This window comes from Erythrolamprus reginae, chromosome 5 (genome assembly GCF_031021105.1).
Source record: "Erythrolamprus reginae isolate rEryReg1 chromosome 5, rEryReg1.hap1, whole genome shotgun sequence".
Taxonomy (NCBI): domain Eukaryota; kingdom Metazoa; phylum Chordata; class Lepidosauria; order Squamata; family Dipsadidae; genus Erythrolamprus; species Erythrolamprus reginae.
In genome coordinates this window covers 100,483,104-100,496,414 of record NC_091954.1, presented here as the reverse complement: position 1 = coordinate 100,496,414, position 13,311 = coordinate 100,483,104, and the positions used below count along the sequence as shown (strand labels likewise).

The 13,311-nt window shown below is 38.4% G+C and overlaps 1 protein-coding gene and 1 long non-coding RNA gene across 3 annotated transcripts in view; one reads left to right on the top strand and one right to left on the bottom strand.

Annotated features, from left to right (window-relative positions):
- Nucleotides 1-12,718, bottom strand: part of SEC62 (SEC62 homolog, preprotein translocation factor) — a 33,740-nt gene extending 21,022 nt beyond the window's left edge. Inside the window, exon 1 of one of the 2 annotated variants that reach the window (XM_070753606.1) lies at nucleotides 12,613-12,718. In XM_070753606.1, coding sequence (XP_070609707.1) covers nucleotides 12,613-12,648 — 36 coding nt within the window. In that variant the 5' untranslated portion in view covers nucleotides 12,649-12,718. Of the gene's footprint in view, nucleotides 1-929; nucleotides 1,029-12,612 lie in introns of those variants that run through there. The other variant, XM_070753607.1, reaches the window with a different exon arrangement.
- LOC139168152 (uncharacterized) lies at nucleotides 836-7,009 on the top strand. Its single transcript, XR_011559242.1, has 3 exons — nucleotides 836-1,100; nucleotides 4,751-4,861; nucleotides 6,116-7,009. It is a non-coding gene; the product is annotated as an uncharacterized lncRNA (long non-coding RNA).
- Nucleotides 12,719-13,311: the final 593 nt, after the last annotated feature.

Genomic DNA, 13,311 nt, shown 5'->3' with positions numbered 1-13,311 from the left:
AAGGTTGACTCAGCCTCTCATCCTTCCGAGGTGAATAAAATGAAGACCCAGGTTATTGGGGGTCAGTATGCTGACTATGTAAACTGCTTAGAGAGGGCCCTAAAGCATGGTAGTCTGTGCTATTGCCATTGCTAGTGGCCAAAATTGATTGAGAAAGCAGAGACATGTCAATCAAATGCCACCCATAATTATTTTATAAATATTTATAAACTAAATATTGTTACCATAAAGCTGTTAAATTTGTTCCATATAAAAATATCCCTGAAGATTACTGAACTATCTCAAAAAGCACATTTTTGCTTACAAACACTTCATCAGTTACTTCTACTGAAACATATACACACACACATATATATGCACTTACTTAAAAAATTAAAAACAATAAGCCTTTCCTCAAATATATTGTAATCTAAATTTTTACAACAGCAAGACAACAGAGGGATGGAGCAAAATGTAGTGAAACATTAAGAAAAAAAAGAATGTATACAATTTAATCATTTTTACTTTCCCATATCTTGACTGATGGACCTGTTTCATATGCAATAATTTTCCATTATATAGGCCTCAGACTTAAAATACAGTTATCTCAATGAATATTATTAGGTATTTTTTAAAGTATAATACCATGTACAATTAAGACTGACTCAATTCTAACAAACAAACAAACAACCCTTTATAAGCAACTCAAAAATAAACTTCCTCCACTGCTTTAAATACACTTTTCACAACACTAGTAACAGCTGGTGGAGGAGATAAGATATTGGACATTGGATCTGCAAGTGAGCAATGCTTCACTCAAGAGTTCTAACTACACATTTACACGGTCTGGAAACACTAAAGAATAAAAATCTGCATGAGAGTCCACCTACTAGTTCATATGACATGCCAGCTTCTATCACCCAACACCTCTCCACAAAAAAATTACTAACCAGCTCATTATGCCACAGATCAGGAGGAAGCCGTGGCTTGTACAGAGGTGTACCTTCAGGAGTTCCACCTACAACTTCCCACATGGAGCCTTTGTGCAGTGGGGGGAAACGAAGACGTCTGGTGTAAATGCAATTACACCTAACAAAGAAGGCCTTACAGTTGCAGAACAGGTAATGAGACTACTAGCTGACTAGCAAACTATACCTTTCCCTGAGCAGGCCAGCAGGAATAAGGAAATACGGTTATGTAAAATAGGAAGGAGTGTTATCATAGTTCAACATTCTTACAAATTCACCCCAGTATGTTAACATCCTTTTTTTGGTTAGGGGATTGTTTGGGAATGGTGTAATAGGAAAGGATTACAAAAGGAGTGATCTAGTGAAAACATTTGGAAGGTTTGAAGACTTAACTGACACTTAGTTCTTATGTCTACAAGTACTTGAATGTGCTCAATGTCAGAATCAAGATGGGCATATTAAAAATATCCATAATCAACATACACAGGAATGCAAGTGTTTCCATTAACAAAGCATGTGTTCTAATCCTGACCTAGCCATGAAACCAGCTGGGTGACTATGGACCAGTCAGTCTCTTTCAGCCCAATTCAACTTGGAGGATACAGCTTTGAGATCTCAAGTTGCATAGTGGTTGTCAGGGTCTGGATCTTCTAATTGTTCCAAGTGGAGAGGTACTGCTTGCATAGCCACGACCCCAGCAAGTGCTTTGGCAGACTAAGTTCTGTTCTTTCCTTTCTACTCTATCAGGACAAGCTGATTATCAAGTTTGTCCAGGTAGAAAATCCTGGAGAATTACCATGTAGGACTAGGTAACTAGGTAACATCCACGGAGACGGGCAGCATACAAATCCGATAAATAAATAAATAAACGGTAATGAAACATCTGCAAGAGATGGATATGCTGTCAAGAAAACTAGAAGGGAAGGAAGGAGGATTCAGGCTATTTAAAAATATTTATTTATTTATTTATTTATTTATTTATTTGATTTGATTTGTATGCCGCCCCTCTCCACAGACTCGAGGCGGCTAACAACAGCAGTAAAACAGTATCACATAATCCAATACTAATCCAATATGGCAGAACTTCTATACAGTAATTGCTTAAAAGAAAGGAAGGATAAAAGAAAAGAAACTACATATAGAAAGACAGCCTAAGAGATCATTATACAAACTTATAGAAAAGTATGTAAATATGCAAAGCAACACTCTAACAAAGGCAAGGTAAAAATGTATATATCTCCGATCGAAATTCTGAATGAGAAGGGGACGTAAATATCCCAAATGTATGTTTTATTAATGTTTTTTTCTTTCTGTTTTTCATTTTGTTTGTCTTTATTATGCCTGTGTAAATTTAATTAAAGTTCAATGTCTTCGTTACTTTGTGTTGTTGTTTTGATTTTTAAAATTCAATTTAAATTTTTTTTAAAAAAAGAAACATCTGCAAGTAAAGAAGCAAGCTTAGAGAGCACCAACGACCCCTCATTTCAATCCTGAGCTACAAATGTTCACTTTTATTGGCACTCCAGTTTTTGCGCCCAATCTAAAATGTGCAATCTTTGAGAATTGCAACCTACAGTTGGAGGAGGATTGGACTAGAGTATGCCACCTCAGATAACTGGACTAAAGGTTGCCACCCAAATATACTGAAATGACAGAAACATGCTGCTTTATGAAGTTGCTTCCCACTGCCAGATGATATTCTTGTTCTTACCTGTTCATTTTTCAGAAAAAGCAATATGAAAGATTATCTTTCATAGATTTACTGAGTAATATATAATTTAAAATACATGATTTATTATTATACCATACGTATACTAATAAGGAGATTAAGTCAAGATAGTCAAAAGTGGGCAAAATCAAAGCAGGATTCTTTGAGAGATTACCTGAAAATAATTCAGAATTCAAAATAGCAGATTATTAAATTGTTTAGAATTACTAGAAAGAGTATATAAACATGTTTACTCAATAATAAAAAAGTGCAGTGGGTTTTCGAATTCCACATATTTTTATATATTAAAAGAAAGGCTATATCTCAGATTCACAATCAATATAACTACTGCAAGCACAAGCTAAAAATGGAGCAATAGAAACAATTTTCCAGCATCCCAGTGTGCAATAGTTCATAATTCTCTTGCATACTAGCCCCAGTAACTCCTTATATGCAAAAGGTATTAACACGAAGAACTGCAAATATTTAGCTCTGTGCTGGCTCTGCAGTGATTTTAAAGTTCCTGCTTGCATAGATAGAAACATAGAAACACAGAAGTCTGACGGCAGAAAAAGACCTCATGGTCCATCTAGTCTGCCCTTATACTATTTCCTGTATTTTATCTTAGGATGGATATATGTTTATCCCAGGCATGTTTAAATTCAGTTACTGTGGATTTATCTACCACGTCTGCTGGAAGTTTGTTCCAAGGATCTACTACGCTTTCAGTAAAATAATATTTTCTCATGTTGCTTTTGATCTTTCCCCCAACTAACTTCAGATTGTGTCCCCTTGTTCTTGTGTTCACTTTCCTATTAAAAGATGCCTCCTCTCATATAGAGTCTACATCAATGGGGCTTGATATGAAATATATACCAATTCTATCAGAAAACCACTGTTTCTGAAAAGTAGATCTTTTCTCAACGCTTCCCTCAAACATACACTAGTATATGGTATAAATGCATACCACATATAATATAGGCATAAAATATTTAAAAAGCATAATACATTGTTATAGGTTTAAATATAAAGATTCATAGGGATGATCTTTGAAATTCTTGTTTTTAGTATTAAGATAGATTATTTGTTTTTAAAAAATCCTGGAAAGGTTTTCAAATCAAATATGGACTCCTCATTTCCTGCCATGTATTCTTTATGTCACTGTTTTTCAACCAGTGTGCCGTGGCACACTAGTGTGCCGCGAGACATGGTCAGGTGTGCCGCGAAGCTCAGAGAAAGAAAACAAGAGAGAGAGAGAGAAAGAAAGAAAGAAAGAAAGAGAGAAAGAGAAAGCAAGCGAGAGAAAGAAAACAAGAGAGAAAGCAAGCAAGAGAGAGAAAGGAAGAGAGAGAAAGAGAGAGAGAGAGAGAAAGAAAGCAAGAGAAAGAGGTAGGGAAGGTGGGAGAGAGAGAGACATAGAGGGAGGGAGGGAGAGAGAGAGAGAGCAAAAAAGAGGAAAGAAGGAAGAGAGAAAGAAAGAGGTATGGAGAGAGAGGAAAAAAGAGGAAGAGAGAGAAAGAGGGAGAGAGAAATAGAGCAAAAGGGAGGAAGAGAATTTATTTGTCCAGTATTTTTTTAGCTAAACCCCCCCCCCAATGTGCCCCATGCTTTTGTAAATGTAAAAAATGGGCCGCGGCTCAAAAAAGGTTGAAAATCACTGTATCTGAACTGGTATTTGTAGAGAAGAGTACAGAATACTCACATCCAGAATATTTTCCTATATTCTATCTGTAAGGTGTAATGAAATTTTTCGGCACAAACTATTTTTGTGTGTAAATGAACATTTAAAAATCTAATGGTGAATTCTGGACGGAACGCACATTCAGCTAGGCAAAACTAAACAGAGGTGCAATGATTATATGTTTGCTTAGAAGAAAGCAAACTGTGCTTCTTAGAATTTGGTGTGGGTAAACAGAGCAGGACTGCTTCTGATAAGGAGGAACAATTAACTGAAAATGTGCAACAAACTGGATCTGGTTTTCAAATGTTTCTCTATACAGTATAAATCTGTGAAAGTATTCTGAGTATTCAAATTAAAGTAACAATATATTATTTTCCACTTCGAGATGCTAATAATATTTGACAAATCCTACAGATAAAATTCTTTATTGGCTGTGATTGGACATACAAGGAATTTGTCTTTGGTGCATATGCTCTCAGTGTACATAAAGAAAAAGACAACGTAACATTCATCAAGAATCATAAGGTACAACATTTAATAATAGTCATAAGGTACAAATAAGCAACCAAATCATATTAGGAAACAATCAATATCAATATGAATCATGAGGATTCCAGCAACAATGTTACAGTCATATAGTCCTAAGTAGAAAGACATGGGGGATAGGAACGATGAGTAGACTAATAGTAATAGTAATGGAGCCTTAGTGAATAGTTTGACAGTGTTGAGGGAATTATTTGTTTAGTAGAGTGATGACGTTTGGGGGAAAACTATTCTTGTGTCTTGTTGTTTTGGTGTGCAGTGCTCTACAGCATCTTTGAGGGTAGGAGTTCAAATATCTATTTCTATATAAAATTTGGAAGTTTTGCAGACTTTCCCAGATTTTTGTTTCTTGTGCATTTCAATGTTTTGCCTTTATTGTCAATACTTTGATTTCAGGTGTAAAGTATTTATCACTTCTTTGAAATAATTATTGCATAGGTTTTCTCATAGATAGTATAGTCACTCCTGCGAGTTACACAGTACTTTGCAGATGCTGGGCTAATTTTCTTCCTCATTAAATATATTAGGCTTGATAATTCAAATAGTATTATTTCTTTCCTTCTCAAGTAGTTTTGTCCATATTTCCTCACTTATCGTATTTTTTAAAAAATGTTGTTTCAGTAGTTCATCCTGTCATAGATTACTTCTAGATTAGCACAAATAAAAAGAATAAATTGAAATCTTACAGCAAAAACACTAACTTAATTAGTGTTTTTAATTAATTAAAATTAACATTTTAATTTAGTTTTAATATTTAATTTTAACTATCATAGCCTCTATTTTAAATTTTTATATTCAGTGTTTATGCTTTCATTTTTTGTATACAGTACTGCCTAGAGTTACTGTGAGAGAGATGGTGGGTTCTAAATTTGACAAAGAAACAAATTCTATATCCATAAATCCAAGCTTCAAGATTATATTGTACAAGAATAAAAATAAAATGACATTTTCTCTGAATTGTTTACTCTTAACAACTTAGACACTTAAACAGAAATATGTTATAAATAAGCCAAGTGCATATATTGCGTTTATCTGATTTAATCTGGACTTCATGAATTTTTTAAAATTCTTGAAAAGAACAGAATGTATGATTTAAAGGATAGTTGAGTCAATAATGGCTTCTTCGGGAACTTTATTACACAAAGTATTAGAAGCAAAAATATCTCTGAGAACAGATTGTGCTATTGCTTTCTTGCATGGATAAATACATAAAGTAACCTAGTCTTTTTTTTTAAGGCAACATCTACCTAAAGTACCAGTGGATACTTTAAACATCAAGACTTTCAATTGTGAAAGCACTGAAGAAGGGATGTGGAAGGCGGACATGGGAGAAGGAGCTCCCTGGGCAGGCGGACTCTACAAGAGGCAACAGCTTGCTTGCATCAAGTTTCCGGCACTGAGGAACAGCTGAAGAGAGAAAGTCTGGTTTACAATTTCATCCTAATTTTCCCATCATGAGCAGTGTGGTGCCAGTCTTCTCCTTCGGGGAGAACGAGCTCTTCAATCAAGTCTCCAACCTGAAAGGCTCCGTCGTCTGCAGGAACGGCTTCAGAGGGTCATTGGTTTTGTAACAGGTCCCGTCAGCTAAACAGTGTTGGCTGGCAGGCCCATGGGGAAGGGCCTTGCCTGTGGTTGCCCCAGCTCTCTGGAACCAACTACCCATTGAGATCTAGACTGACCCCATTCTATTGGCCTTCCGGAAAGCATGCAAGACCTGGCTTTTCTAGCAGGCTTGGGGTCGTTGATCTCACAATTGTGATGTCTGGCCTGGATGATATGTATATATGTGATTTTTAAACTGTTTTTAAATCTTTTATGAGGTTTTAAAATGTATTTTCTATATCCTGTTGTAAGCCGCCCAGAGTCTTTCGGGAGTTGGGTGGCATAGAAATACAATAAATTAAATTGTGAGATGATCAGCTTCCTCTTAGACAACTGATTAACACAAATAGGATATTACATAAAATAGAATGTAGTGTTTCTTAAAATTACAAAACTGCAAAAACTTTTAAGATTTTTGAAAATTCATAAAGAAACTGGAGTTATAGTATATCTTTAACCTTATAGTGAGTCTAAGTAGAAGGGCGGCATAAAAATTGTATAAATAAATAAATAAATTATGCTAATATTTTTTCCATGTATGTTTAAGGAGAGGGGCGGCATACAAATCTAATAAATAATAATATATAATAATAATAAAATAGCCCTTTGTGTTGACATTAATTCCAAAGTAAGAGTAATCCTATTTTAATGGAGTGGCATGATAAGAAACTATATTCTGTATACTGTGAAGCTCATTTTAATGGACTGCTGTAATTAGAGAAAGGTATTTACCGTAGGAATATCCAGGGTGTCCTCTGGATTTGTCATTCTCATCAATATACCACAATTGCACAAACATATTGACATTGAATAACGACATTCCTATACATATGATATGAATTGCAGAAGAAATTTGGTCCACATGAAGTGTGTCATAATGATGACAAAACAAGATTCTACTCCGTAGGGACAGTAATGTGATGGCTGGGGATTGGGTGAAAGCAGAAAATAAATTCAAGAAACAACGGATGAAAAAAATGCATTGTAAAACAATTTAACATTAAGATGTGAAAGAAACTGGTCTGTACTTGGAAATTAAATTAAAATTTAAACATGAATATGGAAACAAACCCTTTCCTTTATTCCAAAATGTTTAGGTATTTTGCATCTTTATATGTAGACAAAATATTATATGTTCTTTCTTTGCAAATTAGGAATTTCTACTATTACTTGAAGACTGTAAATGACTGAATGAAGAACTATGTTTTGAACATATTAATTAGCATTATTTTTATACAGTATATTAATATTTAGAAGATAATGCATTTTCTTACAATGACATTTTAAGAATTTCTGCTTGTGTTGTCTTCATTCTCAGGGAGATTCTACAGCTCTTGGTCTCTAGAATATCTGAAATGATGTTTGTAACTTAGGAAATGAGGCTTTACTTACTTTATTTATTTTTCTCATCTCACAAATGAAACTTATGGAGACTAACAAAATTTAAAGACCACGCAAACCAATTAATAACCAAAAGCAAAGACAAACAACTGAGTAAAACAGCAACCGACCCACTAGTCAGTGATAACGAACCACTTTTTTCTTGGGCGCCTAAAGCGCGCATGCAAATACCCACACATATAATTCAATGGCCCCATCACCCTGCCCATACATGCACAATCCCCCCTCTGCCACCCTCTTGTGCATGTGTGCACGACTCCACTGCCCCATTTCCCAATTTGCGGTGGACCAGGTAGGACCATTTTTCACTCTCCTCAGGCTCCAGAAGCTTCCCTGACACCTGGGGAGGATGAAAATGCCCTCCTCTGCCCCGTGTCACAGAGATCCTCCAGAGGCAGAAACAGCCCATTTTCCGACTTCCATTGGGCCTTGTAGGCTGGGTTTTCACCACCCCCAGGTTCCAGAGACTTTCTTGGAGCCTGGGGAGAGTAAAAATGCCCTCCCCGCTATCCGGATGCCATCCAGAGGCTGAACATATCCTCCGAGAGCCTCCGTGCGAGCTGAAAATCACCTGGCTGGCGCATACATGCATGCTGGAGCTGAGCTAAGGAAACCGCTTGCGTGCTGGCAGATATGGCTCCGCAGACCATATGGCCTATGCATGCCATAGGTTCACCATCACTGCAGTAGGCTGACTTAACCTTTGGACACCAGACCTAGGAAAATAGCTTTTCTAAAAAAAAATCATGTTTCACACGACCAGCATTTCAACAGAAAACTACACTTTATAAGATCCTATGAGATGAAATCATACCCAATTATTTTTCTCAAGCATTTATTATTTATTATAGCTATGTATACATACTGCACAGCTACAGCATATGAATGAAATTTAACCATTCTGATATAATTTTCTAGTTGCTGCCAAAGGTTAATCAATGTATATTGCTTATACATAAAGGGCTCAAGTTTTTAATTTGTGGATTCTTCAACACTGGACATTTTAAAGAAGAGATTGGACAACTATTTGTCTGAAATGGTATAGGGTTTCCTGCCTAAGAAGAATGTTAAAGGGGACGACCTCCAAGGTCCCTTCCAACTATTTTTCTATTCTAATTTTACCACTTCAGCACAGGGCATTCTGCTTTAAAATTTCTTCTTAAACTGAGGTTTATTTTAGAAATAAGTAAGAGCACTTTAAAGATGCCAAATGTAATATACACTATTTTAAAAGCACACATTAACACATTCATCATATAACAATAGGTTTAACAGCACTGGACTTGAAATACGAAAAACACCTGCTTTGTCCCTCTCATGACAATAAACTAAAAATAATGCAAGTGTCATAGGAAAAACCACTTGTTTATGCACTGCCATTACATCAAAGACTTGTTCTCTATTACACTACATACGAGGATGTAGGTAAATGTAAGGAAAATTCACAAACTGAATTCATATTGAACAAAAGAAGTTGGCTGTCCATTCAGGTGTAAAGCTCCATGGGCAATTTTGGGTCACTTTTCTACTATTCAGCCTTAAATGTACAGATAGTCTTCAACTTACGACCAGAATTAAACACAAAATTTCTGTTGTTAAATGAGACAGAAGTGAATTTTGCCCCATTTAACAACATTTCTTGCCACAGTTAAATGAACCACTGCAATTATTAAGTTAATAATATGTTTGTTAAGGGAATCTGGTTTCCCCATTACTTTGCTTGTCAGAAGATCGCAAAAGGTAATCACGTAACCCTAGGACATTGCAATCATCATAAACATGAGTCAGTTGCCAAGCATCTGAATTTTGATCACATGATCATGGAGATGCTGCAATGGCCGTGTGAAAAATGCTCATTTTCAGGGTCATTATAGCTCCAAACGGTCACTAAATGAACTGTTATAAGTTGGGGAGGACTACCTGTTGGCAATATAAATTGAAAGTGAGAAGAAAGAACAGTCCTTTGATGAGCTCTTAAGCTGCAAGGAAGATTATACAGGTAGTCCTTGACTTACAGTTCATTTAGTGGTCATTCAAAGTTACAACAGCATAGGAAAAACTGAGTTATGACCATTTTTCATACTTACAACGACTGCAGCATTCCCATTGTCACGTGATCAAACTTTGACTGCTTGGCAACTGACTCATATTTATGATGGTTGAAGGGTCCTGGGGTTGTGTGATCCCCTTTTGTGATCACATATCTGACAAGCAAAGTCCATGGGGAAACCAGATTTACTTACCAACCAGGTTACTAACTTAACAGCAACGATTCAGTTAATAACCCTAGCCAAAAAAAAATGGTGAAATGGGGAAAAACCTACTTAACAAATGTCTCAGTTAGCAACATACATTTTGGTCGCAATGGCAGTCAAAAGTGAAGGACTACTTGTACATACATGAACAACTGTACATTTAACCATACACGCTAGGATGAGGAGAATTAAGGCAATAATCAGCTATTTGAAGGCAAGTATGCACAATGTAGACAATAAATAAGATGAATTATGCTGGGGAAAAAATTTGTTTTCAAAAAATCTCTTAGTAATAATTAGGACAGACACCTCTGCATCACTATAATGTGAAGACCACCCACTAGGGAATTTCCAGGTGGTTTGGGGAAATTAGATAGATAGATAGATAGATAGATAGATAGATAGATAGATAGATAGATAGATAGATAGATAGATAGATGAGTGTGTATATATGTATGTAACATATTTTTGCTGATACTGAAAAGGAGGGGAGACTATTATAGATCTATTTCAAGCTATATTGCTCTTATCAGCTAGCTATACTCTTACTGGGATTTGAATCGATAATAAAATTGATGCCATCTTGATCTGGCCATTAAGGATATTAATGGATTTTAGATTATTTATGCTGTTTTTACTTGTTGTACGCCACCCGGAGTCCGAAATAAATAAACATGGGGAATCTGCCTGACAGGTAGTAGCTTTAACATCTAGACCACAGGTTCTTCTCCTCTCAGCTTATAATATAAGCCTCATCTCAGCTCATAATAATACAGGCTGTTATAATATAACTACAGATACATACATACATACGGTTGATTTTTCTGTCGAAATCACCCTGGTATTCCAATATGGAAGGAATCAACTTTCCTTTCCTTTTGCCTCTTGGCCCCATGCAGGGGCCATTCCAAGGCAGATAAATTATCTATAGTTGACAACTATAATTTTACATGGTTATGTATTTTTGCTGATAAGTGAAAAGGAAGGGACCCTAGTATAGATCAAGGTCTATATAAAAAGATCGAAATAGATCTATACTAGGCTCCCTTCCTTTTCACTTATGTAAGTATATATATATATGTATGTATGTCACGTTTTTGCTGAATTTGAAATTAAGGGAGACTATGAGAGGTCTATTTTGGCCTTGTTCTGCCCTCATCAGCTAGCCATACCCTCTCACTGGGATTTGAACTTGCTGCCTTTGCCTTGTAAGGCAGAAAATTAACCTCTAGGCTACAGTATCTGATTCCTTCAGCTTTGTACCATGGAAGGGTTATATGTTTTTTCTGTCATATATGTATGTATGTACTGTATGCATGTATTTTTTTACAAAAACAAATATATATTTACTAAATATATATTTGTAGATTTTCACGGGTATATGTATGAAGATTGTTGGAAAGTTTGGGGTTTTTCCCCGTTGAATATTTTGAGAGTCATTGTGACCTTTCAGCAAATGTGGTTTGATGATGGGGAATGTGATTTCGCCGAAACGTCGCAAAACCACTCAAAATATTACAAGGGGAAAAATCCAAATTCACAACAATCTACATAGATGTATGCATAATTGTTTTTCTGTTGAAAATCTATACTAGTCTCCCTTCCTTTTCACATCAGCAAAAATAACCCTCTGTGTCACACACACACACACACATATACATACACACAGATAGACATACATATATATATGCATATACATAGAAATAGGATATATGAAGTAGGAGGCGAGGATTTATTCTCAAAAGGCGCAAAAAAGGGGGGGGGGGGAAGAGGTGCCGACGCTGGAGTGTGAGGTAAAAGCAGGAGGGGAAGGTGCGAACTGATGGGTTACAGGTGGGAGAGACCAAAACGGGTGTTTTACCTGGACAAGGGGCAGTTTGGAAAAAAAGAGGTTTGGATAGTGAGGACCAGAACTGAGGAAAAACGTCGGGGCGGGGGGGGGGGGCAGGGTTACGCTACGGGATACTGACGGGAGGCAGAGCAGGGAAAGGGTTGCCGCTTGGAGGCCGGTCATCGGGAGACGATCGTGCGGGGGATGAGGGCCGGGGAAGGGGCGTCGAGATCGGTGGGGGGGAGGTCGGAAATGAGGGTTCCCGACGGCCTCGCGGCGAACGATGGAAGTCGTGGGGGAGTGTGGAGGGGGGGGGCGACCACCGCAGCTTATGGGATGGCGGCGGAAGCGCTCAGTCCAGAGAAAGCGGGACCTGGAGGGATTTGCGATCTCCCTTCCAGAAGGACAAGGCCGGCCCTGCGGCGACGGAAGATGGTGAGAGAAACCCGAAGAGCCGCAGAAACGGCAGGAGATGCGGACCGGCGGAGGTGGGGAGTGTATGTATGTGTGGGTGGTGGTGGTAAATAGCGACCGGGAGGCGGTATTGGGTGGGGGGTGGGCGTTGTGAGAGAAACAGAAGGGAAGCTAATCCCGCAGGCGGTTGCGAAAAAAAAAGAGGGGAGGAGATAAAGCCAGCCCGGTACCTGGATCCGCTTCCTGTGTCTCCTCCGCTCCGCCATGATGTCCCCCGTCTGGTCTCTTGGTGACGTGGGGCTGAGCCGGAAAGGGGGGAGGGGGAGAGGAGGGAGGAGGGAGGAGGGAGGGAGGGTGATGGAGGCCGGCGCCAGCCAGAGGGCTCGCTTGGGGGCGGGAACCTCGCGAGAGGCCGCGCGCCAGCCATTGAGGGAACGCGCTAGACCATTAAGGAAGAGGCGAGGCGGAGCGTGGCGCCGGGGGGTGGGGTTTGGGGTGGGTGGAACGCGGGGGGTCCGGCCGTCGGGCTTCCTTCTGGTTCGCCTCGTTCCAACGGAATCGGCCTGTTCGTACCACAGGCGCGCTGATTCACACGCCGTACTAGGCGCTGCGATTTCAAGGGTCGCTTTCACTTCCCCCCCTCATCTCCCCCCCTCTTTTTCTTTCTCCCATTTCTATCTCTCTCTTTCTCCCTCACCTCTTTCTCTTTCTGTTCCTCACCCCCATCTCTCATATCTCTCTCCCTCCCCATCTTTCTTTCCCTCTCATTTCTCTATCCCCTCTCTTATCCCTCTCTTTTCCTCATCTCTCTCCCCCTCTCTTTCCCTCTCATACTCTCCCTCCTCTCATCATTCTCCCCCTCTTTCTCTCTCTCACCCTCTCTTTCTTTCCCTCTCATTTCTCTATCCCTTCTCTCCCTCTCTTTCATG